The sequence below is a fragment of the Betta splendens genome, chromosome 9 (genome assembly GCF_900634795.4).
Source record: "Betta splendens chromosome 9, fBetSpl5.4, whole genome shotgun sequence".
Lineage (NCBI taxonomy): Eukaryota > Metazoa > Chordata > Actinopteri > Anabantiformes > Osphronemidae > Betta > Betta splendens.
In genome coordinates, this window is record NC_040889.2 from 9,331,783 (window position 1) to 9,355,229 (window position 23,447).

Genomic DNA, 23,447 nt, shown 5'->3' on the forward strand with positions numbered 1-23,447 from the left:
AAAGTAAGTGAGGGGTTCGTTTCGCAATACAAGCAGCGGGACGTTGCTCAGGGGGCGCGTAGAGCTTAGAGTCATTCAGATCTGCAGGCGTCCGAGGCGGTAAGAGGGGCTGAACCTAAAAAAGCAGCGTGCAGAGCTTCATCCTGTCTCCTTCACTACAAGGGCATCTGGCAGACGTGGAGTCTGTTTGTGACGGATGGGACGGCGTGATGGCAGCTGGAGCATCCTCCTCTCTGATGGATGTCTGCCAATGCCAGGGAAAGTCCCTCGTTTATCTTGGGATGGTTAAAGGTGGGCAACAGGATGGAGGACCTTCAGCTCAAGAGAACAGGAGCGGATGTAAAAGCGGAGTAAAGGTGCAAAAGCGTTTTCCCTTCCTGTTTGTGAAAGCAGAGGAACTGAGAGATGACTCGTCGTGCGGAGGAAAGGCGGCAGGTCCAAACGCCGCCGTGAGAAACGGAGCTCACGCCTGAGGTTCAGGGGAGACGCGCTCTCCTCGCTTCCGCTCATTCCCACGTTGCAAAAAGGCCTGAGAGGTGGAGCTGAATGATTAGCCAGACCGGCCATGAGTCCCAAGCGTCATCACATCCTGGACCCTCCTTCCTGTCCTGTGTGAAGTGCAAAGTCAGGAAGTGGCGGTTTATGTATAGAGCTGTGGCGCTTGTTTGCACGCTTCCCTCTGACTGATGACAGGACGCGCCGCGTCATCGCGTCGTCTTCTAAGCGGGCGCACGAAAGCGCCGGTGCCAGGCCGCACGTGGAGGGATGCGTGCGAGCTTCGCGGATGCGACGGGTCAACAGGACGTGACTCAGGCGCCCGCAACCAAACCAATCAGCGGCTCCGCAAACAAGCATCAGTCGCACGTCAGGCTGCTTGGATTCCTGTCACTCTGGAGCGTGTGCAGCCAAACAAGTCCAGATGCAGACACAGTTTCACCACGGTGACGCTGACGAGCTCCTGGATGAGCTGCAGATGTGCAGCTACACATAATAATGTTCGTGGCAGCTTTAAAACAAACTTTATTCTTCCGCTGCACTGATTCAGTCAAACCTTTGTCTTTCAACATGACTTATTCAAGGAGCAGAGACGGAGGAGACTAGAGCTCAAGGTTCCCTTTTGGAAGCCTAGATATATGGTTTCCAGATCTGTCAACAGGCGGGATTTCAAAACAAGTGTCTTCTCCAGAACCAGTCCAACGTATAGACGAGAGGACTGACAGATTTTCCAGGTGTTACGTCCTGTTAAAGGAGCAAAAGGTCAAAGACTGAGCTGCAAAAACATCTGAGCTTTATTCTCCCATCAGAACCAGTAAAAGCAGTAAAAACAGAATTAAGAAAACGACACAGTTCAGAAGAAGTCACCCACTTATGCATCACCATTAAAGTATATTCACTGATCGTGTACAACCATCCACATCTGTGTGCATGTGAATGTGTTTGTCAGCTCCTCGTGCTGTTTGTGTGAGGTTTCAGTCCCACGACAGCGTAGCATCGCGGCGACAGCAGGGGGTCAAAGAGCTGCACCAGCGCAGAGAACGGCACGTCCTCCTGCAGAAACACAACAGTCAGACGCAGCACGGCCTCACACAGACCACATGGACACAGCCTCACACATCACAACACAGGCAGCCGCGCGTGGAGGCAGAGCATGGGTCACAGCGTCGGGCCAAAGGTAGCGCCACAAGGTGGTAAACGGCCTCTAATTCAGCCCACACCCACAAGTAGGAAGCTGTTTATGTGTTACCTGTTCCTTCAGGAAGCAGAGACGGTCCAGGAGGATCAGGCCTTCGATGCACGGGGCCAGGGTCACCTTCAGCTGGGCGACAACAATGAGGACAGTCATTACATCATAACACTTCCAGCAGCAGCAGGACAACACGGCTGGCTTTTCTCAAAAACCAGGGGGCTGCTCAGTGTCATGAAGGACTCCTGGTCTGTCTGCTGACACCATAATTAGGGACTGGGTTCCCTCCCATTCTCCACAACCACCGCTGTCTCCAGTGATCTCACCGACTGCTCACTTAGGGGAGAATCGGACTCACCAGATTAAAGGCGTGCATCTCCCCCATCCGTGGCCTGTACGCGTCGTGATAGTGCTGGATGTCGCCGTCAGAAAGCTGCAGGAGACAAAGGAGTGCGTCAGCCTCTCAGAGGAGTGAGTTACAAAATGGCCGCTCCGGCCCTGACCTTCCATTCGTCCAGGTCCAGTCTGCGGAGGGCTCGGCGGACGTAGTCGACGAACGACTCAGCCTTGGAGTAAACGTTCCCCACTCGCTTTTCACTGTGGAACAAACAAACAGAAATATGCAGCTCGTCAGTCCCCAGACATCTCAGTTTGTTTCCTACAGGATAAATAACACTCAAGCCTCAGTCTGAAGTCTTAGCAACAAGAACCAAACACTAAAGAACCCAACAGTGATGAATGGCTGCTGCTAATAGATTTGCGATCCTCATCTGATGCTGGCATTAAACCGAAGGTCACCCGGCAACGGAGACCAGGTACCAGGTATGAACAACCAGCCAGAGCCTCTAATTGATGCTCAGCTTTCCTGCCTCGTCCTTAAACACATTACACATAAACATCTGGCGACACGAGGCCCAGAGGAGAACTGCTCCAACTGCTGCATTATGCGTCCTGCTGCTGTAAAAGCGCCTGTGACTGTATCTGGACCGTAAAACATAATAAAAAGTCTCAAAGCTGAACATGTTGGACACCTCGGGGCTATAAACAGAACCCGGCGATGGAATCCCAGCGGTCTTACCTTTTGTGGGAGCCGTAGTGGTCTCTCAGAATAACGTGCAGGACTGCGCGGTAGAACAGGGACTCCATCTGAATCTATAGGAGCGATCAGAGTTTTTACACCAACATAACCTTATTTTCTATTTTCATGTTTCCCCTTATTTATATCCTCTGTGTGAGACAAATATTTCTGACACATTTGAAGCCGATGCAGAGCGGGAAATCAGGCCTGTTTTAGGAATCAGACCCTCGCTCCAACAAGTAATCAACTTCGCCATGATTGCATTAATATTTATAAACGCTCCATATTAATGCCTGCTGGTATCGTGTATCAGCTCTGGCTCGGGGCGCTCTGCTCCACATTTCAAATAAACAGGCTGCAGTCAATCACAGCCTTAGAACAACAGCGGGATTAACGGGCTGATGTTCCGAACACCCAGGTTTGCGGCTTTTGAGCGTGTGACGGCTGAACGGCAGTTTAGCGCTGCCACTCTGGCCTCATGTTGACTGCTAGTTTATGATACTGAGGCCTATTAGGATGGATGTCTTCCTCACCCCCTGGCCAAGCGAAACTCTCTCCAGAGCCTGTTTGCAAAAAAAGAATCAAGCGTCAGATGAAACCGTAGCTGCAGCCACTCAACTCATTAAAAGCTCATTACAAACCTCCCTCATCCACAGTAAATAAGAGTTCATGGGGGAGGGGGGGGTTAATGCCCACACTCACCAAACACGCCGACATCCTCGCGTTCCTGCCACAGAACCAGGACTGGTCGCGGAGGTGCTGACTCAGGGGGAAGCCACACGCACTGTGGGACGCTTCTGCAGTGAAACAGACAGTCAGGTACGCGGAGGCGTTTACAGCAGCTGGTCTGTGGGTTCACACTGTCAACGGGCTGGAAGTGAGGACGGGAAATATTTCTGATGCACTCGCCTGCAACCGGACACAACGCTTGAACCTATGAGACGTTGAAGGTGATCCTAACGCCGCATACGGCCCCAAAGATTCATGAGGCGCTGGAGGAAATGCTCCCATCACACATGGGCAGAACACATAAACGAGAGAGGGAAACTTTAATTCTACAATAAAGCTTATTCAGCTCCTTTTTTAGGGCCACGGCAGGAGCTGGCCTCCATCCCAGACGGCAGCGCGAAGCCAACGGGGGGAGAGGCCGCGCGTGGACGCTGCTCAGCCCCAGGATCAACCGTGGACAGGAGGGCTTTCAAGCTCGTAAACTGCACGAACAGGACGCCATCGCTCTGTTAACCTGAACCAGAAATCAGGGCATAGTAGCAGCAGAGTGACTGCCATTACCTCCAACTGGTTCCCGTCTCGAAGAGAAGGTAAAAAAAGTCTCATTTCAGCAGCTGTCCCAAATCCATAAATCCCCTCTAATGGCTCTTACAGTGAGTTTCGGAGCTTAACTCAGTCACCAGAAGGGTAATTTGGCTGCCGCTGCCTTCTCCCGGCGGAATATCTGACTTGTTTACTATAAAATATGAATGAGTGTTTATGAGGGGAGATGATATTTTATTGGAGATTGGAACAGTAGTCGGGAGAGCGCTGCAGGTGAGTGCAGTAGCATCATGGGAGTGTAGCTCTCTAGCAGCGGGCCAGACAGGCAGCGCAGCACCGATCGGGCCCGCGGCGAGCTCTGCGTCCGCGTCTGCGTCCGCGTCTGCGTCTGCGTCTTACCCTGCGCGGCCGGGTCGAACTCCTCAGACAGCAGGTGGTAGCAGCAGCCCACGCTGCAGACGGCGGCCAGCTCCGGCCTGGCCACAAACATCCGGAGGGTGCTGGGAGCCAAGTCGCCGCATGTGTGCAGGCCGACCATGACCGCATCCTGGGGTGGGGCGGGGAAAGCGGAGACACGGAGGAGAAGGGGGAGAGGGTGGAGATCGATGGTGAAATTTATTGACGATGACGTGCTGCGCATTTGGCGCGCCGCTCGCCGCCGTAATGCAAACTGCAGCCGCCGTCAAAGGCTCGTAACTGTAGCAGCGGCTGTGGGAATCGTGCTTCGCCACTGCACCGCCGGCCTTCTACCTGCACCGCAACCTGACACGCAGCCAACGCATTCAGGTTGGGTTTTTTTTGCTCGCCGCGCTCACCTCCAGCCCGTTGATGAGCTCCCTGAGCTCTGTTTCCGCCGTGACGTAGGACGTGAGGGGGGAGAACACGGCGCCGCCCCCCTTGCTTCTGCTCAGAGCCTTCCTCTCCAGGTTTTCCCTCTTCCTCCGCTCCCTCTCCTCGGCGCTCAGTTGACTGGGGGGAATCCTGGGGGGGGTTGTCTGCATCGCATCTGCTGCTAGGGAGCTGAGGAAGAGTTCCTCTGGCTCTGACTGGTGCTCCACTGCAGGGCTTAAACCCGTCAAGCTGATCGGCGCCCTCTCCTCTTCCTGCGGTGGGATCCCCGCTGCACCACCACATAAAACGCCATCGTCTCCATCAGCGCCCGTCTGAGTTTGAAAGTCCGCCAGGCGCGGCTGTGTGGCTTCGCCCTGAGCCTTCGCTGTCCTGCTGTGTTTCTGGTACGCCCTCGAGAATTTCTTCAGCTTCCTGTTCCTTTCCTGGGCTCCACGGGTGTTGATGCTGGAGGAGTCGATTCCGTAAACTCCAAGGCCGTAGTGCAGGGACAGGAAGGAGCTCAGGTAACCCTTTCCAGAGCCCACATCTATCACCTGGATGGGCACAAAAGGAGGTAAAGGAAATGGATCTACTCCAAGATAAGACACAAGTTGAAGTTCTATTTTACCTGTTTCACCCCACAATATTTGGCTAAACAGGCCACCACCTCAGACATGGACTGGACTTCATGGGATTTCTTAGAGTTCATGAACTCATCTGTCTCAAACTCAGCACCTGGGTTAGAAAAACCTCCCAGGTATTATATATAAAATTAAGTGGACACGCGCAGACAATAGAAGTCCATTCTCTCCTACCTGCCTCTGCTGGTGGAGTGCCAGACTCAGACATGTTCTCTCTGAAGGTCTGCAGTAGCTCATCTCTGCTCAAACAGACCTCGAGCCCAGGAAGAGAGAGAGACTTGGCCGTTAGCAGAAGCTCATGGATGTCAACCAACTGCTTTGTTTCTTTGCAAAACCCAAACATGGTGCTGCTTTGCTCTGTTGGGAGACAGACAAGTATTTATAAAAAAACTTTTTACGGTGTCTTTCTTACTTTACATAGAGACTTTGTAGATTTTGGTGCAATTAGTGAGTGCAATTAAAAAGTGAGAGAAACAAATTTATGAAATAAATAAGATAATTAATCATTCATAACACACAAACAACAGCTGAGTTGTCACTTTCCTTTAGCTTTTTGAACTATGCCGTTTGATTGTGTTTGTTGTTCTTAAAAAAACATTTAAAAAGCTGCTAGATGTTTTATAGAATATGCCAACTGCAGTCATATAACCACAGATTTTCATATTTCTGAAATTTTATTCTATTATATTATCTCTTATTCAGCCTGAAACGTATCTACCTTTCTCTTTGTGTTGTGGCGCCCCCTGCTGGTCACGAGTGGCGCTCACGGCCTGTAGCACATCCTCCGGTGGCACCGCCATGAAACGATCCCACACGTCATGTGTGTAAAACTCCACGGTGTGAGCATTAGCGATGCTCAGGGTCACTGAAAGAAACTGCGTCACCTCATCTATCCGTCGCTGAATTTCTGTCAGGCTACAGGAGGAGGACAACATGTTCACGAGCTCTTAAAAGCAGACCAGAGCGAAACATGCAGTTACTCTTCTCGTCTGTACCCCTAGGCACAAGCAATCGAACTCATCGTTCGATGATAGACATTTTGCCCGTTTTCAATATAATCTCTTTTCAGTAGGTAAAGTTGTCTAAAAATACACTCAATTAAGATTTTAATTGTGATAAATAGTACAACTTAATGACTCTTATTTTTAAACGTTTTTGAGTCGACATATTTTCTGATCGATTGGTCATGCCTACTTTACAGACGTCATCAATTAGCGTCGGTCAAAGCTTACACGCAGTGCTTACCCGCATGGAAATTGTAAACATTTAACGTTTCTTACACCATTTGATTGAAATGGGACCGACAGATAAGAAAATGAAGAGTGAGACGTTTAGAGGGAAAGGTGGCAACTGGAAAAAGCCAAGAAATGACGCTCGTGGTGTCCAGAAGAAAAGGAAATGGATACCGGAGCACAAGACGTACGAAGGGAGTGTTAAAGAAGGTGAGTTTACAAAGGAGGCACTGTTGTATCCACATTTTAGTAGACACGTTATCATTTTCTTCATTCCTCCTCAGGTCAAGGATTTGCTTTCAGGAGAAAGCAGAAGGTCAAGCACGACTACAACAAACTGCTGCGGAAAGAGAGGAAAAAGCAACCCGAGACCAAACCGCTGTACCAGGAGGAATATCCGGAGCACCTCAAACATCTTTACGTGTCAGAAGCCAAACAGCTGAAACAACTGGACTGGACCAACACCGTTAACAGGCGAAAGGCTAGAATGAAAGATATGAAAGGAGACACAACAGCTGAAGCTGAGTCTGCTCCCGAACCAGCGGAAACGACTGTTAAAGAGCCAGAAGTTGAAGTTAAAGCTGAAGCTGAAGCTGGAGTTGGATCTGAGCTGACAAGTGTGACTGAGATCCCTGAGCCAACACCAGTCCCTGAGAAAGAAATGTAAGAATGGTTTGACTGAATATACTGGCTAGCCACGAATCATCCTGAAAACACATACGATAAGCTGAGACATGGTTCCACATAAAATCTGATCTTTAAATGCCTTGAGAGACACAGAGTAATCCTACTTCCCTAATGTTGCTCCCCAGTCTTCCAATCAGCAACCGCATGAGGAAAAAGATGCTAAAGAAGACGTCCTATCAGAAGACAAAAGAAGAATTTGACAAAATAAAGGAAAAGCGGAGAAAAAAGAAAGAGGTGAGCTGTTACTCCGGCTAAAAATCACCCATGTGAAAAATAAAACCTTTTGTCACATATGCTTTACTGGAATTGCAGTCTGGCTCTGAGCTGACATGTTATCTTGTTCTTTTCTGTTTGTTTTTTGTCCAATTCCAGGAGTACCTGAAGAACAAGCAGCAGAGAGAGGAAGCTCTCCAAAGGTACAAAAAGAAAAAGATGGAGATGTACCAGATATTGAGCAAAAAGACTAAGAAAGGACAGCCCAATCTAAACCTCCAGATGGAGTATTTGCTTAAGAAGATTCAACAAAATATGAAATGACTCTTGAGATACAGCTGATGGAGAATATGAAGAAATAAACAAGGATGGATCTGGTGCATGTACAGATTTTACTATTGTTATTTTTGCTTTTACCAAATAAAATGAAATTTTGTGACACTCTGATCTCAGACCACAAGAATTCACAATATCAAAATATAAATAAAACTACTGCCACGTAATGCTCAAGATACTAATCACCTACATACTAAATACATAAAGGGTTTAGTCTGCAGCCCTCACTCTCCAGTCTAAGTTGTGGGAGCAGCATGTGGACCCAAGCTGAAAAGCCTCAGGCTGCTTCCTCATGACATCACATGGTTGCAGAATGACTCGTTTAACAGTCTGTGAGGCAAGACTTCCTAAACACTGCTGCTCCGTCTCTGATCTGTTGATACCGAGAGCAGGAAAAGGCTGCGGCTTCGTGTGTATAATCAGTAAAAGGTAAGATTTGTAAGATTGTCGTTTTGGTGGATTTGAGTGTGTTTGGTTAATTTGAGGGAATTTTCTTAGTTAAGAACCTATTGGCGAAGACTCATCTAAGAAACGGTTAACTGTTCCTTCACTGTAACAAGACCTGAGCTCAGATACAAGACTACTTATACTCTTTATTTCATTGTGTTTTTTGTGTAAAATCTGTCTTAAATCTGTTTCTCCTATTTTGCTTTCTGTAGTGTTTCCTTTATGTTTAGACTTTAGACTCTAACATGTCAAACTGCTTCAAACACCACGGTAGAACAACCAGGACAGCAGTAGACTGAGAACTCCAGACCTCAGTTGAGTCAAGTTGAGATAAAACAACAAGGCAGTGTGAAAGTGCAGAGTGCTGACAGTATACAGTGCCTCTGCTCCTGGTCAGTGGCTGCTGCAGTCTTGCAGGCATTATGCAGTCATGTGTTCTGTATGGCAGGGTATTAGGTTAATCCTTTACACTGTGTTTCCATACCTCGCTGAGCTGCTTGGTTCTGGCCTATTAGAAGGGGGGCGTTCTATAGCTACAACAAGTGTGGTACTGTTCTATGGCTGTTCTGACCAATTGTGTAACATTCTCCCAGCACTTATCCCATTGCTGTAGTACATCTATTAAGGTCATCCAACATGTTTGTATTATTCCGCTTTGTCTCTCTCTTCCTCTCAGGAGCTGGCAAAAAGCTTTGAGCACTTTTATATGTTTCAACACTCTCATGATCAGATGCTACTTCCTGTGTTCGTGGTCACGGTGACCACTAGAACCCGACAGTGCTGGATGCAGGGCCAGTGAGGACACCTAATGTCTAACATCCACTCCTAACCGCAACTGAAGTGCACACTACTTACACGTTCTGCCGCTGAGGAGCCCGTACAGCACGTTTCAGACATGGAGAAGCAGAGCAGAGTCAACGGCTTTGAGATCAACCCAGAGAGAAGGAGCTCAGACTGGCGCTACGTCGCCCTGCTGGACAAGACCAAGGAGTTCTTCCAGACCTGCGATGTGGAGGGCAAAGGCTTCATCGCACGCACTGACATGAGGGTTAGAGCCAGAGTTTCCTGTTTCTCCAATGAGACATTACTTTAATAATAAACTTTTAGATCAATGCCATTTGAGAAAATGGCCAAGCAAAAGTTTAATCAGCCATAAGTAAGAAGCACTTCTCTGAGAGGTTTGCTTTTCTTGTTCTGTTTAAATGCATGAGCGTTCCGCGAGCCCATTCAGCCTCTTCTAAGAAGAACAATAGGTCTAGAGGACACGCTTTTACCTGTGGCATAATTTAGTGTCCTGCCGCGCTGTAATGGCCCTGAATGGCAAGTAACAAACACTTTCAATAGTGTCATAGTTGCTGATTTCACTTAAATCGCAGATTTTTTTTCCATGTTATATCACCATTTACCCACTCAACCCACTCCAGCAGCTGGAGAAGTGGCGGAGGAGCACCGCTGATGGAAATGTTTATAAGTTTAACCCTTTCTCACTCACACATCCTTTCAGTCGCTGAAATGAAGAACGCGGCAGGAGTGACGCGTCCCGGCCTCTTCAAAGCGTTCACGGGGGCTTCTGTGTGCTCAGGTCTTTTGTTGCTATTGTTTGAGCCGAGCTCGTCCTGCACACACAAAACAGCCACTTTGTGCTAGTGCTAGTTCTATGAAAGGTCAGAGGTGCAGCCATCTGATTTAAATGCTATCACAGGATGATGATGAACAGGTTTTATATTGTTGAACACTTAAGTGACATTCAGCTCAAAGCATGAATATTTACATGGTGTCTCTTGGCAGCGGCTCCACAGAGAACTGCCGCTGTCTGCAGAGGAGCTGCAGGATGTGTTCGACTCTCTGGATACAGATCACACCGGCTACCTCACGCTGGAGGCGTTCTCCTCCAGATTCAGTAGGTTTGCTGGCATTTCAGGCCTTCATGCTGTCATAGAGGCTCCAAGTCACCTGTACTTTGTGTGTCTCAGGTCAGTTCCTGCACGGGCGGAGGATCTCTGTCACCGATGACCACACTCCCGGATCCGTCTTCAGGGCCAAGGAAGCTCTTTACCAGAGCCAGTGGGAGGCCAAACTGTCAGGAGAGGAAGACGAGGAGGAGAGACACTTCTGCATGCTTCTTGAAAGCCTGGGGGCCAGTAATGTGTTCGAGGAGTGAGTGTAATTCTGGCAATTTTGCACCCAACCCGCCCAGATGGTTTTACGAATGTGAAATCTTTCTTTTTCCAGCCCCGGTGAGGTGCGCGGCCTCTGGGCCCAGCTCCGGCGAGATGAGCCTCACCTCCTGTCCAACTTTGAGGAGTTCCTGGCCAGGGTGACGCATCAAATCAAAGAAGCCCATCAGGAGAAGAAGGAAATGGAGAGCGCCCTCCAGAGGTAGTAGCATATGTAAAAAAGCCTTTGTGAACAGTGTGTTATGAACCATATAGGTTTTGCTCTCTCATTAGCCACATAAAGACCCAGTTACATAACTGCGCTTCCTGCGTTTGCATGGATTTACTTGTAATTCCCTATAGAACATTTATCCTTTATCCACGTCAAATGACCACTAATCTGGAGACCTGCAATTAAAGCTAAGCATGTGCAACAATAGAAGCAAAGGAATGTTTCACCCTTCAGCTCTATCGACTCAACAACGTTCCTCCGGCCTCAGATGCTCATCCCTCATTCTCAGTATTTGTACTGTTACTCGCCACAGGAAGGCTGCAACACACGACAGTGAGATTCGGCATTTGTATGAAGAGATGGAGGCGCAGATCAAAAATGAGAAGGACAGGTTGCTTCTAAAGGTACGAGAGCCCAAACAACCTAACAACTGCTTTCCAAACTCGTGCCCTTTAACTTTTTGTTTTGGGGCTGTTCAGGACTCGGAGCGTCTTCAGATGCGCAGCCAGGACCTGGAGCACCAGCTGTCTTCAAAGGAGAAAGAGCTGGAACAGCTTTTCCAGAAGCAAAAAAGGGTAAAACCTGTTGTCCATACAGTTCAAATCTGCAGCCGTGCCATTGTTACCTCTTGACTCAAACTGGACTCCGGTTATATTTCAGCTGGAGCTCCAGTGCCGCGACCTGAACAGCGAGAAGCAGGAGAGCCACATGGAGAACGTCAAGCTGAAGACGACCAACGAGGAGCTGTGCCGCGCGCTGGAGAGCACCAGCCAGGAGCTGGCGCTGGCCCAGGAGCAGCTGGCCGTGCTGCAGGAGCAGGCCGGCCGGCTGCGGCAGGACAAGGAGATGTGAGCGAGAAGTGCTGACCTCTGACTAGTCCTCCGCTGAGTGTTGAGGTCATCTTCTGTTTGGCCTTGCTTTCAGGGAGATGTACAGAATCACCGAGGGACTGCAGAGAGAGAAGCAGAGCCTAATGAAGCAGCTCGACCTGCTCAGGTACGAAGGATATTGGGATCATAAGACCTGGTAGAGGCGGATGAAACCCTTGTTGTGCATTCATGGCCTGTTTTCGATCTTCCCCAGGGAGATGAACAAACATTTAAAAGATGAGCGAGACATGTGCTGCGGCGTGGTGAGCACCTATTCTATCTGACTGACTCATTACCTGAGTGATGAAACAGCTGTGTAACAACCCTCTTGTTTGGAGCAGCCTCGAACGTCCCTCAGAAAGAAGCAGAAGCAGCGAACGGGCCTCGCCAACATATTTGACGACACCAAACAGCCGGCAAGAAGGTGATTTCTGAGCCTCGAACGCAAATCACTGCTGTCAGAATCCTTTCTTCATGCATCAGTGGAGGAAAAACAGAGGAAGTCTGATCCTACACTCCTAAATAATACTATATTAACATTTCATTTAAATCTGAGTGCTGAATTGATCCAGCATATCCTCTGTTTCCCCTCTGTTTCCAAAGAGCCCCATTGTTGGTGGATGGCTCCTACCAGTCTCTGGAGGCCTTGCCTAAAGAGCACCTTCAAATCGTGTTTGTTGCTTCCTCCTCCTGCAGCGAGGAAGACGTCAGCGCCTCCTCCTCCTCCTCCCCCGCCACCCCTGCGTGTCAGCAGCGTCCTGCAGCCAAGAAGAACTCCGGCCCCGGCGTGGCCAACGGCTACTTCAGCCCGGCTTCAACCAGAGCGCCGGACACAAAGGCAAAGGCCAGGAAAGCAGCCAGCAAGCTGGGCGCTGCTAAGAGGGCGATGGGGAAAGACGGCGCAAAGAAAGAGACAGAGAAGAAGACGGGCGTGGAGGAGGAGGTGCTGGACGCTCCTCTGGATGGGTGGCCCCTGCGTCGCGTCATCTCCATCGAGGAGGACCACCTGCCCCACCTGCTGCAAGGGGGGCCCCAGCCTCTTCTTCACCAGCTCAGCGAGGAGGACGATGAGGAGGAGGAGGAGGAGGAAGCAGAAGCAGCCCAGAGTGACACTGAACCCACCACTGTCGCCCCGCCCTCCAGCCACATCCCAGTTTTAGCCAAAGCCGCTCAGGCGAGGAAATCCCGGTTTAGTCGAGCCAAGAAGGCGCCCACGTCTTCCAGAGGACAACCGGTGGGGAAGGAGTCCCAGCAGGTAGGAAGGACGCTAGAAGCGATAGATACGAGTGTGGTGCGACCCGTCTCTCACGTGTGGCTGTTCCATCACCAGCAGCCGACCAAAGAGGCGGCGCTGTTCGTCCCCGACCGCCTGTTTAAGGTGGTGCTGGTGGGAAACTCCAGCGTGGGCAAGACGTCGCTGCTGCACTCGTTCTGCGAGGGCCGCTTCCACCCGTTCAATACGGCCACAGTGGGTGAGGAGAGAGACGTGAACGGAGCAGGGAGACTTAGCATCACATGAAAGGGCTTATGGAGTCACACTGTCTGGGAGGCCTGGCACACACTAATGCAGACTAAGTCCCCTCACACCTTTGGATCCCCAGTATATTAGTTTCCAGCATGCACAAAATTCTGCCTTATGATTGTTGTATTGTTTTGAGCGTCTCTGTGTCTTGGGCAGGAATCGACTACAGTGTGAAGACCCTGACCCTGGACAACATGCAGGTAGCGATGCAGCTCTGGGACACAGCAGGTCAAGAGAGGCGAGTTCCTTTCAGAGAACTGCATTTATTACATTATTTTCCGCAGCAATATTATTATCTAGGTGCATTCAAATCTAAAACTAAACCTCCTCGCTTAATACAGGTATCGCAGCATAACCAAGCAGTTCTTTCGCAAGGCCGACGGCGTGGTGGTGTTGTACGACGTCACCATGGACGACAGCTTCAGGGCCGTGCGCGCCTGGTTCACCAGTGTCCAGGTTTCTGAAGTTAAAGCCATTATTAAACGCTGATGGATGTGAAGTCTGTAAACGTTAGAGCTGCTGAACTGCATTTTGGGAAATGAAATGAAATGCTGTGAGCTTGTGTGCATTAGTGACATAACCTTGCTCATGTCTCTATTCAGGAAGCTGCAGGAGAAGGGGTTCCCATCCTCCTGCTGGGGAACAAAATGGACATGGATGGACAGAGGGAGGTGTCCTTCGAAGAAGCTGAGCAACTGGCTTATGTGAGTTTAAATCAAAGCTCCCAGATCGCAATTCACGCAACGAAATGAGCACCAGCGTGTGCGACTCACCTCTGGATGCGTGTGCTGTGCAGGAGAATAAAGTGATGTTCTATGAGGTCAGCGCCTACACGGGGAAGAATGTGACAGAGTCCCTGACGCGCCTGGCCAGGTGAGAACCAACAGATGTCAAGGAGCTAACCCGCGCGCGCGCACACACACACACACACACACACACACACACACAGTAAATACCCGCCAAAATTACTCTCTCTCTGTGTCCACTCAGACTGTTGATGGAGCAGGAGGACAGGGTGAGGGACACCACGGTCGTCCTGAGCTCTCAGCCCATACGGAAGAAAGCCTGCTGCAAGTGAAGCCTCACTCTGGAGCCTCAGCGAACACAAACCAAATCATGCAATAACTCAGTTCAAGAGAAAAATCCTAAACACACATAGCTCTTCCAAAGCAGAATATTAATTTTTAAAATGGTAATTTGTTTGCATTTATCTTGTGCAGCCACATTTGATTTGGTGTTGAAACAAGTTATTTCTTACAGTAGCAGCCTTAAATGAACATAAGAAAAAAATTGAGCTTAATTCTCAGATTTGTTTTATTCATCACTGCTTTTTTGTTCATCTCGCCTGCAAAACAAAGCGAATGATATCCACATATTGTGTCAGTGTTTGTTGTTGTTTGCACCAAAAGACAATTCTTCTGAATTACCATCAATCAAAGGAATAAATAAATCATAAAACATTCTTCTGTAGAAACCAAAACACTTCCACGTGTAAATAAATGAAATGAAGCACTAGTACCGTTACTCGTTAACTACACGGTCCCTCCTCACATCACACAGATCAATGCATTGCAATTAGCTGCACTAACAATATAAAGACTCACGTTCTTCTCATTTGATACTCAAAATATTTCTGGAAACTAGTGACAACAGAAAGATCAAGTTTTTTGAGGAAGTTACATTCACCGACGTGCCCACATTGATCAGGCTGGTACACGCGATGGCACTATTGCTGTTGGGTACAGTGTTGGCTTGTCGTGGCTCGGCCCGACGGCACCGCTGCTGGCCCGACTGGGACGCCCGCCGGAGAGCCTGTGCCCTCCCCTCTCCACGCGTGAACCAAAAGGGAGCCGAGGGCAGGTCCGCGTCCATCCTCCTAACGCATCTTATAGTCGTGGGAGATGGCGGCCTCACATAGTTGTCCTTTGAAGTCCAGCTCCAAGGTGAACTCCAGGTCGCGCTGCCGAGGACAGGGAGCATCACATCATTTAGGAAGTCACATTCCAATATGCAGCCTTCTCCACTGTGATGGGTCTTACCACATTCTTCTCATTGGGCCTCACAGCAATGCTGCCAAAGATCTCCTCTCCCTTCTTGACAGTTAGGTAGTCCTCTAAATAAAACACTGTCTGCTTCCAGTGTGTGCTGGCAGCATCTGGAGCTGGAGACAGGAGAACGAGGACGTGATGGTGAGGGAGGTGCGTGATCACGAGGAGCGTTACCAAACGTTTCCAAATATCGCCAAATATCCACCTCCTTCTTAACAGAAGGAATTAAAAAAGCGAAAGCGGCCACAGTTCAGTCGCCCAGTGGGAGAAGAACGGAGGCCGACGGCGATGCTCAGACCCAGCAGACTCCACCAAACATAGAACCTCCTCTACACAACGTTATGTAAGCAGTGCATTAGCATACGCTTGCATAAGAGGTTAGCCGCTCCCGCTATTAACGGCAACGTCAACGCCGCGCGCGCAGGAGCCGCACCAGCAGAGTGTAGCCAAGAGCTGAGATGATGAAGCGAGCGCAGGAGCTTAGAATAGACGCTGGAGAAATGGGAACACTCGCTGGACAGGAGACTGGGTGGGAGGCCAAGTCTAACCCACAGTTACCAGGAGCTGGTATTTGTGAAAAAAACTAGTGAAACCACAAAAACTTAGAGAGTTGCCTGAATGACTCCACCCTCATCTGGACCCCCGTTTTAATTATTAGCAAGATGCTAATTGCTATTATCATCAACCCTGAATGTGTTGGAACCGTTACACTACATTTGCCTCGTCCCCTCATCCTGTGAATGTTTTATGTCTCGGCTGCGGCAGCGACGCTGTTGAAACTGATTAATGACAAACCTGGGAAGCGAGGTTGTCCATGTAAGGAGACAACGCAGAGCTGGGCCCAAAACAGAAGCGCCGCCGGCGCATTTGGGAGAATGAGGTCTAACCTGTGGAGAAGCCGGTCTTCTTGTGACACTTTGTGAACTCGATGGTGAAATAGGTGACCAGGGCGTGGACGTAGTCGTTGCGCTGGATCTGCAGACAGAAGGCCGAGGTGAAGGACAGGTCCTCTGGCTTCACGGTATAGATGTCCACTTCCTGGCAAAAAGCAACAGACGCTTCATGAATGTGTGTTGGAACAGCTCCAAAGTGATGTACTGTACAACGCACACGCCGTCACCCCCACTCGTTAACTCTCACATATGCAGCACATGTATATGTCAGTTTGTCTGGATTATTCACCATGTGTGAGTGTGTGTGTGAAAGCCCACAGGTTGAATCATGGCTGGCTGGCGAGCGAAGCCTGCTCACAGTACACATGCTGTGTGGGTGTCCTCCCTCAAGTCTGCAAGGGATGGAGCTTCTGCGCTCATGCTGCCGCGTCTAAATCCAGCACCGACTTTACCACCGTGCCCGCGGACGTGAGCGGCGCATTTCCTCACCTGACGGGCTCCGCGGGGCGTCCGCTTTGCATGCAGACGACTCTCCCTCCGCGACCCGTCCTCCCGGGCCACGGATCACCACCGCCGTGAGGCGTCAGCATGACAGATTGTGATTTAACACCTCTGTCCTTTCCAATGAGACCCAGCCAGCGTCATATACAGCAAATCGTAAAAAAGGGAGAAAAGAAACGTCCCCTGGGGGCCGGGGCGGGGGGGACTTTGTAATTTTAGCATGTGAGGAAGGAACGGGCGTCTGAATGAGATGGCTGGCAGCCGGCGAAGGGGCGAATAAGCCCTGATTAGATGCTTGTGAACGGAGGAGGATTCATTTTCGGGGGAAGCATGTCGCTAACTAACACGTAGACGTCCTTCATCGAAGAAATAAATCACCTCTTTGAACACAAAACCAGGGCTGGTGCTGTTCCAAGTCACTTTGTTCCCAACGCCTGCTCTTATTTGACACCGCACGGGACAGCGAGCGCTTCCTATTCAGTCGGACCAGCGAGGCCTGGCGCCGTTTAAATGGGAGAATGCGGCAGGAGATGAAGCCAAGGAGACGCGCTTGATTAAGAGTGAACACTGGGAGGAGAGCAGATGATGCTGCTGAAGAGCTGAAGGCAGCAAACAAAAACACCATCACCTCTGTGAGTGTTCTTATCTGCTGTTCATTTGAAAGGCGAGAGACGAGCCGCTCGTGTATCTTCAACGGGGGAAACGGAGCCGCAGACTATTACAGAAACCTCCATTATGTGCTAGAAAATAGCCTCAGCAGAGGCAAAGTGTTCAGAGGCTGGGACCGACGGCAGTGCTTTTAGAGGATTCAGAGCAAAAGGCGACACGTCTGACCTTCAGCAGGCAGGCGTTGGTCACCACCTGCTTGGAGTCCACCACGTCCACCAGAGGCTCCTTGATGGCCACGTTGCGAATGCAGCTCATGTCGAAGCCGTACACGTTCTCCCACCCTGTCCACACAAAAGGTACTGTTAGCTTCCTGTCTACCCAGAGCCTATGTGGAGAAAGACAGGCCCTCCTGAAAATAGACTCCAGCCTCCTCCACTGTGTCTGGAAAGCGGTTTTTATTAGAATTTGGGCTGCGCGTGCCAAAAGAACCTTCCCTCCCTCATTCCCTCTGTCATTCTGCTCAACCTTGCTTTGTCAAGGGGGGGATGAAGATACGAAGGTGCAATACGCCACCAACGCAGAGAAGAGCTAAAAATACGAGGGTAGACTTTGTTCTTTTGGGATTTGAGTGTACAGTCAATGGACACTTTATTCAGTACACCTGTACAATCTAACCCAGCACAGCTTCTATACGCGTACATCCAGTGCTGGACTCCTATAGCACATTTAGATATAATGGAACAGGGAGCGCCACCTGTGCATTGAAAGGAAACTCAGTGGAAGTCATTGACCCAGATTCGACGTCAATGCACAAGTGTGAGCGGAACTTTTAATTCTGGCGCTTTGATGTGGATCAGAAGGTTAAGCCTGGCTCTGGCTCTCCCGCTGCGACAGCTATTTGAACGCATGCAGCGAGAGAGAGAGGGGGGGGGGGGGGGTGCGCTGTAGCGTCAGCCCACCTCGCTGCCTGGAGCACACACGCTGCAGTTTCCTAAAAGTTTACCATTTCTAACAGCTCGTCTTCATCAGCGCCTCTCTACCGGTTGATCAAGCACGAAAGTGTCTCAGTCAAAGTGTTTCAATTAACCGTGTGATTCCTTTGGATCACTCCAACCCAACTCTGCAGCTCCTCTCAGCTTTGTGAAGTGCCTCAGCATCAGCCTGTAGCCCGCAAAGTAAGCTAAAGATACAGCGTGTGCATCCTGCCATCTGCAGCTGCTGCAGGCTGACATGGTGGAGCACTCACGCTGATTAGAAAGTGGAGCCGCACATATTGATTTCTATCTGCGCAGCGATCGCTGATTATGCGCAGTCAAACGGGAGGCGGCGACCTGGCGAAGCCGACTCACAGTGAATCTTGAAATCCTTGTACTGCCGGTCCTCGATGGCGACCACGTAGAGAGCGGCTCTGTCGGGGAACATCAGGCCTCCGGGTTTCTGAGCACGAGAGAGGGCGTCAGATGTCAACGCACAGGCTGCAGGGGTTCATCATCTCTGCTGTTCGCACACCTGCAAAGATCACATGCGCCTGCAGGCGGCTGCTGAGCCCATTCATGGGTGACTGTAACGTCTGGGCTGCAGACAGTACAGTAAATGCTCTGCTTCTCCACTGTTGGGCACGTTTATGTGTCAGAAGCCTTACTTATCCATTTGGCCCAACACACACACAGACACAGAAACTCTCGCTAGCCAACACATACCAGCCATTTGTCCCGGGCGAAGATGACGGTGTTGAGCATGGACTCATAGAAGAGGCAGTAACCCATCCACTCCGAGATGATGATGTCCACCTTCTCCACAGGCAGCTCCACCTCCTCCACTTTGCCCTTGAAGATGGTAATGACTGCAGCGTGGAGAGTCACAGCAGGCACCAAATCACTTCACAGCATCTTTAACACGTTAAAGGTAATTGGACGAAAACTATTCTCAGACGGACGACATTATTTCTATGCCCTGCAGTAAATTAGTAAAGGTTAATTACTGTGCTTATATTATGTCTCCATTTTTATGCCTTGCAGTCAGTATTAGTATTATTAGCAAAGATTGTTATTTGAAGCTGATCTGTTTTAAGTCCTACACGTCTCACTGAGATCATCACCTAAATGCCTGATCTGTAAATATAAAAAGAACAAAATCGGGAGAATTTCGACTGTGCACATTTCAAACCAACCATCTGTTATCAGTTCTACGTCGGTGAAGCCCAGGGTGGCATTTCACAATGGCGATCACTCCCACTGCGAAGTGTGATTGATGGTGGAGATTATAGTTATTTGACATGAGAGACCGGTTGCCAGTTAACCATCAGAAGTGTGACTAACATCGTTGGGTGTGACGGGACTGATGGGGGAAACGTGCGCGTCACTCAGAGTCCACACGCCATCGCACTGTTCTGCATTCAGACAGATGGCTTCAAAGATACAAATTAGTAACGGGAAGCGCGCTTCATCTTACCGTTGTGCAAGTGGTTGGACTTGATGATCTTCTCCGAATATTCAGATATGCTCGAGCATTCTATCTGGAGGAACAAAGAGGAGACAACAGATCACGTTCAAGTGTTTCCTCGACTGGAATGAATGAATGTGCACAGACTGAAAACATAAAATGACTGATTTCATTCCTGCGCGCTTCCCTGGTGAGGTGTCTCAGCCTACATGGCGTAGGATAACCTTTGGTTGTATTGGAAGTACAGATTTAATCAAATCCTGTTAATCCCTTTAAAACCAAGCGCTGCTGTTCACTCATCTCAAACCCTGCGCTGCATCAGAATGAGTTGCATGGCTTTGCTCCTGCATCCATAGGCGTAATACAGTAAATGAATCATGCATAACCGAGGAAGACGCTGCAGGTAATGTATAACCTGTGATATGCAGCCCGGCTCTAAGGGGAGCCAGATGTCTTATTGCCTCCGTGCGTTAGATTGTCTGAGGGAGATTACCAATTTATGGCCGACTGGCTCGCCCTTCAGTGGAATGTTAAAAAGGCGGCGAACGCGCATGTCCTTGTATGTGATGATATAGGGAAGGAAAGGTCACAGATGAAGGATAATGAGAAGGCAGGGCCCGATACGGCATCCGAATCAGACGCCCAGCGGACGCGTGACCTCTCCCTCGTGATCGTTTCCACAAACGCGGGCGTGGACGGATGATCGGCGGCGCGCTCGTTTGCGGTCACGGGCGCAGCCGTCGGCCTCACCCCGTACACGTGCTTGGCGCCGGCGTTGGCGGCGAACATGGAGAGGATGCCCGTGCCGCTGCCGACGTCCAGGACGATCTTATCCTTGAAGACGTGCTTGTTGTGGTACATGGCGTTGCGGTACGTCAGCGTCCGCACCTCGTCTTTCAACATCTCCTGTTGAGAACGGAGACGGAGGAGATTAATATTGTTCAGGTATAATTGAAGTAGAAAAGACTATTTAGGCCAAAAGCCTCTGTGACAGCAGCTGAGCTCCTTGAAATAGACAGGAGTACATCACAAAGCCTTTGGGGACTGCCTGATATCCATCTCCCTGAGCCCATTCACATATCCCACTTTCTTTTTCCCTTGCTTTGCACTCCTCTAATCAGGACACTCCCTTTGTCTGCAAGCAGACAAAAACCTGACCCACATGCTAAATATGGACACTATTTAAAAGGTTCTATATGTCCCCAAACTTTTCCACCCCCACCCCCTTCGCAGATCAAGGTCATTAGCTAGGCTGTAGTGACACTCTACCTGGTCCGGAGCAGATCTCTGCCCAGGAGAGATAACGGTAGTTTGCATATATTGAGTGTTGTGGGGAAAATTAGATGTTGAAGGTCTTAGTAAAAGGCTTAACTTTAACTTTGCTTAACTAATTCAGTACTTTAGCTGTTTTTTGCACTCATCGGGGCTTATATTTTGGATTTTTACTGCTTTGTTGGAAAGAACTGGATCAGATGTCTGTACACACCGCAAGTGCTCACCAATGAGTAAAAATATCATCGGTGCCAGACAGAAGATTTGGATCCTACCAAAATCAAAGTCTGTCTGTTCGTGGAAATCAGTCGCTGTTAAATCAGCTGAGGGTTTTTTTATATTTCCTGCAGAGAAAAAAAGTAAAGCCAAAAGTGTTGAAACTTCTTGGCAAGTTGCAGCGTGTGAGTTTACACCGAGCGCGGCATCTGATGTCACTCCTCTCCTCCAGCCCCGGTGAGGTGCGTATCGGACATCAGCCCAAGCTGCCTACCTCGTGGATCCCAAAGTGAGCATAGGAGTCAAAGTAGTAGTCTCGAGAGGTCATCTCCTCCGGGCTGATGAACTTGGCGATCTTGCCTCGGCCAGGGCAGGTGGCCAGAGCTGCTACATGAGGCGTGTGGGGGGCGCAGGGCACGTGGTGGGTGGTAGGCACAGGTTTAGGCAGTGGGGAGGGCTGGGCAGACTGGGAGGATGTGACAGGCTGTTGCCGCTGTTGTAGAGGGGAAGTAAAGAGTAGAGTTTTCATCAGAATCAGAAACTGACAGACATTTGCGAATCCAGCAACAATGACCCAGTGAGGACATCCACGTTGGACAATCAGAGAACGGCGAGGATCGTTTAGAGCGAGCTGCATTGGCTTCGTATTCACACGGGACGTTTATAAACGGGGTAAAAAAATGCACGTCGAATGAAACCACTTGCCCGCTCGTGTTAAATCACGGAACCAGCGTAGTAATACAGACGGAAGCTTTACGATGCTGACGGTACACTCAAAAGAAGAGCCGGCAAAAGATGCCGGTTCCGTTTCAGCACCAAGGACAGCGGACGAAGCCGCGTCCACGCAGCCTGAGCGGATCAACAGACATTCATTTATTCATCCCCATCTTTTCCGACACAAATCGTACATGTGTGCATATGCATCAGCCCTAGAATCTGCGGGACACTTTCCTGTGCATGCAACACCCTTAAAGCGTGATCGTGTTTAGAATAACTTGCGATCGCGAAAACACAACATATGCAGAATATTGAGATCACATGTGTTGTCACCACGAAAAGAATCCCAAGGAAAGTGCGCCCGTCCCGCTGTTAGCGGGCGCAGGACGCCACAAGGTCCCTACCTCCGAGCTGTCCGCCTCCGCCATCTTCCGCCGTAGCAGCAAACAACGCGACGAATGCCTCAATCCCATGAGAGCCGGCGAGATTTAGGCTACAACTCTTTCAAGTGTTCGCAGGGGTTGAATTTTGAACGCAAACGTGTCAGAAATAACACAAAGCCACCGAACGCGTGGCTTAAACACACGCGCGCATCCAAGCCATGTGCAGGTGTCACAGTTTGGATCAATTTAAATCCGACCCCCCAAGAAAAGTTGATAAATGGATTGGAACACGGTGGAACGTCCAGCATTCCATAGTGTGAATATGACACAGCTTGGTTTTAGCGGCGGTCTGTTGGCTGGAAGGTCCGGGCTGCGACGGAAAGGTTGCCGGTTTGATCCCGGCGGGAGTCACCCACGCGCCCCGCTCAGTCCCGGTGCGTCACCCGCGACGCAGACGCGCATCCAGCTTCTCGTGAGCACAAAGTCCCCATTGGAAAACGCTTCTCCTTCTCCTTCTCCTCCTCCTCCGCTTCAGTTCTCCGTCTCTCGAGCGCGTGGAAAGTCCTGTGCGCGAGTCCGTGGAGTGGGGGGGTGTTCCCTGGGAGAAAGTTACAAGGTGTTCACACTGTGGCTGCGCGCTGCTCTTACTCACGAAGCCGCCGACGGGAAATGGAAAATCGATTTTAGCCCAATAACAGCATGAAGGAATACCTCCCAGCAGACTTTCACCCACACCGAAGCAGCTCTCTAGCGACGCGCGAGCGTATCAACTCGCTTAGCTTACATAACACAGATATTTAAGTATCTTGTTTTAAATTTCATCCATCTAGAGCCGTGCGCAGCCGACTAATGTTTACAGTCTGGGAGTTGTTGAATTAATTGTATAGCGGTCACAGGTGTGCATTTTTTCCACTGTGACTCTGTGAGCCTGTCAGCCAATCAGAAGCGGCGACTCATCTGCCATAACAACCAATGAGCTTGAAAGACGCAGGCTTCTTTTCTTGTAGAAATTACGTAGGAGCAACACTGATTAAACTTCCAGACTAAACCCAAATAGGTTCACACCTTTAAGCTTTTTCTGTTGTATATAATGATTGAAATGAAATGATTAAACCTTCTAACGTGTTTTCTTCTCAATCAGTGAAGCCACAGCAGGTGCTTTTCAC

At 49.8% G+C, this 23,447-nt stretch overlaps 4 protein-coding genes across 7 annotated transcripts; 2 read left to right on the forward strand and 2 right to left on the reverse strand.

Annotated features, from left to right (window-relative positions):
• Positions 1 to 1,271: 1,271 nt before the first annotated feature.
• Positions 1,272 to 6,581, reverse strand: mettl25 (methyltransferase like 25). The gene is made up of 12 exons (XM_029161288.3): positions 6,225 to 6,581; positions 5,681 to 5,863; positions 5,494 to 5,600; positions 4,850 to 5,419; positions 4,434 to 4,581; positions 3,465 to 3,559; positions 3,296 to 3,325; positions 2,763 to 2,836; positions 2,188 to 2,281; positions 2,043 to 2,117; positions 1,745 to 1,816; positions 1,272 to 1,548 (listed from the first exon to the last, which is right to left on the reverse strand). Exons 1-12 carry the CDS (start codon positions 6,439 to 6,441, stop codon positions 1,441 to 1,443), a joined length of 1,773 nt encoding a protein of 590 aa, XP_029017121.1. The 5' UTR covers positions 6,442 to 6,581; the 3' UTR covers positions 1,272 to 1,440.
• Positions 6,582 to 6,693: 112 nt separating this feature from the next.
• Positions 6,694 to 8,085, forward strand: ccdc59 (coiled-coil domain containing 59). Its single transcript, XM_029161296.3, has 4 exons — positions 6,694 to 6,948; positions 7,023 to 7,401; positions 7,551 to 7,659; positions 7,798 to 8,085. Exons 1-4 carry the CDS (start codon positions 6,801 to 6,803, stop codon positions 7,960 to 7,962), a joined length of 801 nt encoding a protein of 266 aa, XP_029017129.1. The 5' UTR covers positions 6,694 to 6,800; the 3' UTR covers positions 7,963 to 8,085.
• Positions 8,086 to 8,222: 137 nt separating this feature from the next.
• Positions 8,223 to 14,715, forward strand: cracr2ab (calcium release activated channel regulator 2Ab). 4 transcript variants are annotated; one of them, XM_029161283.3, is made up of 18 exons: positions 8,223 to 8,403; positions 9,098 to 9,469; positions 10,210 to 10,321; positions 10,395 to 10,578; positions 10,654 to 10,800; positions 11,123 to 11,213; positions 11,289 to 11,384; positions 11,470 to 11,657; positions 11,734 to 11,805; positions 11,893 to 11,941; positions 12,020 to 12,102; positions 12,282 to 12,933; positions 13,009 to 13,150; positions 13,357 to 13,438; positions 13,542 to 13,656; positions 13,803 to 13,904; positions 13,997 to 14,073; positions 14,191 to 14,715. In XM_029161283.3, exons 2-18 carry the CDS (start codon positions 9,317 to 9,319, stop codon positions 14,276 to 14,278), a joined length of 2,433 nt encoding a protein of 810 aa, XP_029017116.1. In that variant the 5' UTR covers positions 8,223 to 8,403; positions 9,098 to 9,316; the 3' UTR covers positions 14,279 to 14,715. The 4 variants fall into 4 exon arrangements, with proteins under 4 accessions (XP_029017116.1, XP_029017117.1, XP_029017118.1 ...); XM_029161284.3 differs by having other exon boundaries at positions 13,012 to 13,150; XM_029161285.3 differs by having other exon boundaries at positions 12,375 to 12,933.
• prmt8b (protein arginine methyltransferase 8b) lies at positions 14,497 to 23,147 on the reverse strand. Its single transcript, XM_041072321.2, has 10 exons — positions 22,303 to 23,147; positions 21,456 to 21,674; positions 20,444 to 20,599; positions 19,703 to 19,766; positions 18,952 to 19,094; positions 18,601 to 18,688; positions 17,477 to 17,592; positions 16,136 to 16,286; positions 15,240 to 15,361; positions 14,497 to 15,160 (listed from the first exon to the last, which is right to left on the reverse strand). Exons 1-10 carry the CDS (start codon positions 22,369 to 22,371, stop codon positions 15,077 to 15,079), a joined length of 1,212 nt encoding a protein of 403 aa, XP_040928255.1. The 5' UTR covers positions 22,372 to 23,147; the 3' UTR covers positions 14,497 to 15,076.
• Between the last annotated feature and the right edge of the window lie 300 nt (positions 23,148 to 23,447).

Bases quoted from the DNA above. Each gene is read 5' to 3' on its own strand.
- ccdc59 (XM_029161296.3), top strand. From the start codon at position 6,801: ATGGGACCGACAGATAAGAAAATGAAGAGTGAGACGTTTAGAGGGAAA. The intron at 7,402-7,550 runs GTAAGAATGGTT...GTTGCTCCCCAG, and splicing joins CCAGTCCCTGAGAAAGAAAT to TCTTCCAATCAGCAACCGCA. The intron at 7,660-7,797 runs GTGAGCTGTTAC...GTCCAATTCCAG, and splicing joins AGCGGAGAAAAAAGAAAGAG to GAGTACCTGAAGAACAAGCA.
- prmt8b (XM_041072321.2), bottom strand. From the start codon at position 22,371: ATGGGATTGAGGCATTCGTCGCGTTGTTTGCTGCTACGGCGGAAGATG. The intron at 19,767-20,443 runs GTGAGGCCGACG...TTGTTCCTCCAG, and splicing joins GCGCCAAGCACGTGTACGGG to ATAGAATGCTCGAGCATATC. The intron at 19,095-19,702 runs GTAAGATGAAGC...TCCACGCTGCAG, and splicing joins GTCCAACCACTTGCACAACG to TCATTACCATCTTCAAGGGC.
- mettl25 (XM_029161288.3), bottom strand. From the start codon at position 6,441: ATGTTGTCCTCCTCCTGTAGCCTGACAGAAATTCAGCGACGGATAGAT. The intron at 5,420-5,493 runs GTAAAATAGAAC...GTGCCCATCCAG, and splicing joins AATATTGTGGGGTGAAACAG to GTGATAGATGTGGGCTCTGG. The intron at 2,118-2,187 runs GTCAGGGCCGGA...TGTCTCCTGCAG, and splicing joins TGGACCTGGACGAATGGAAG to CTTTCTGACGGCGACATCCA.
- cracr2ab (XM_029161283.3), top strand. From the start codon at position 9,317: ATGGAGAAGCAGAGCAGAGTCAACGGCTTTGAGATCAACCCAGAGAGA. The intron at 9,470-10,209 runs GTTAGAGCCAGA...GTCTCTTGGCAG, and splicing joins TCGCACGCACTGACATGAGG to CGGCTCCACAGAGAACTGCC. The intron at 11,658-11,733 runs GTGAGCGAGAAG...CCTTGCTTTCAG, and splicing joins CTGCGGCAGGACAAGGAGAT to GGAGATGTACAGAATCACCG.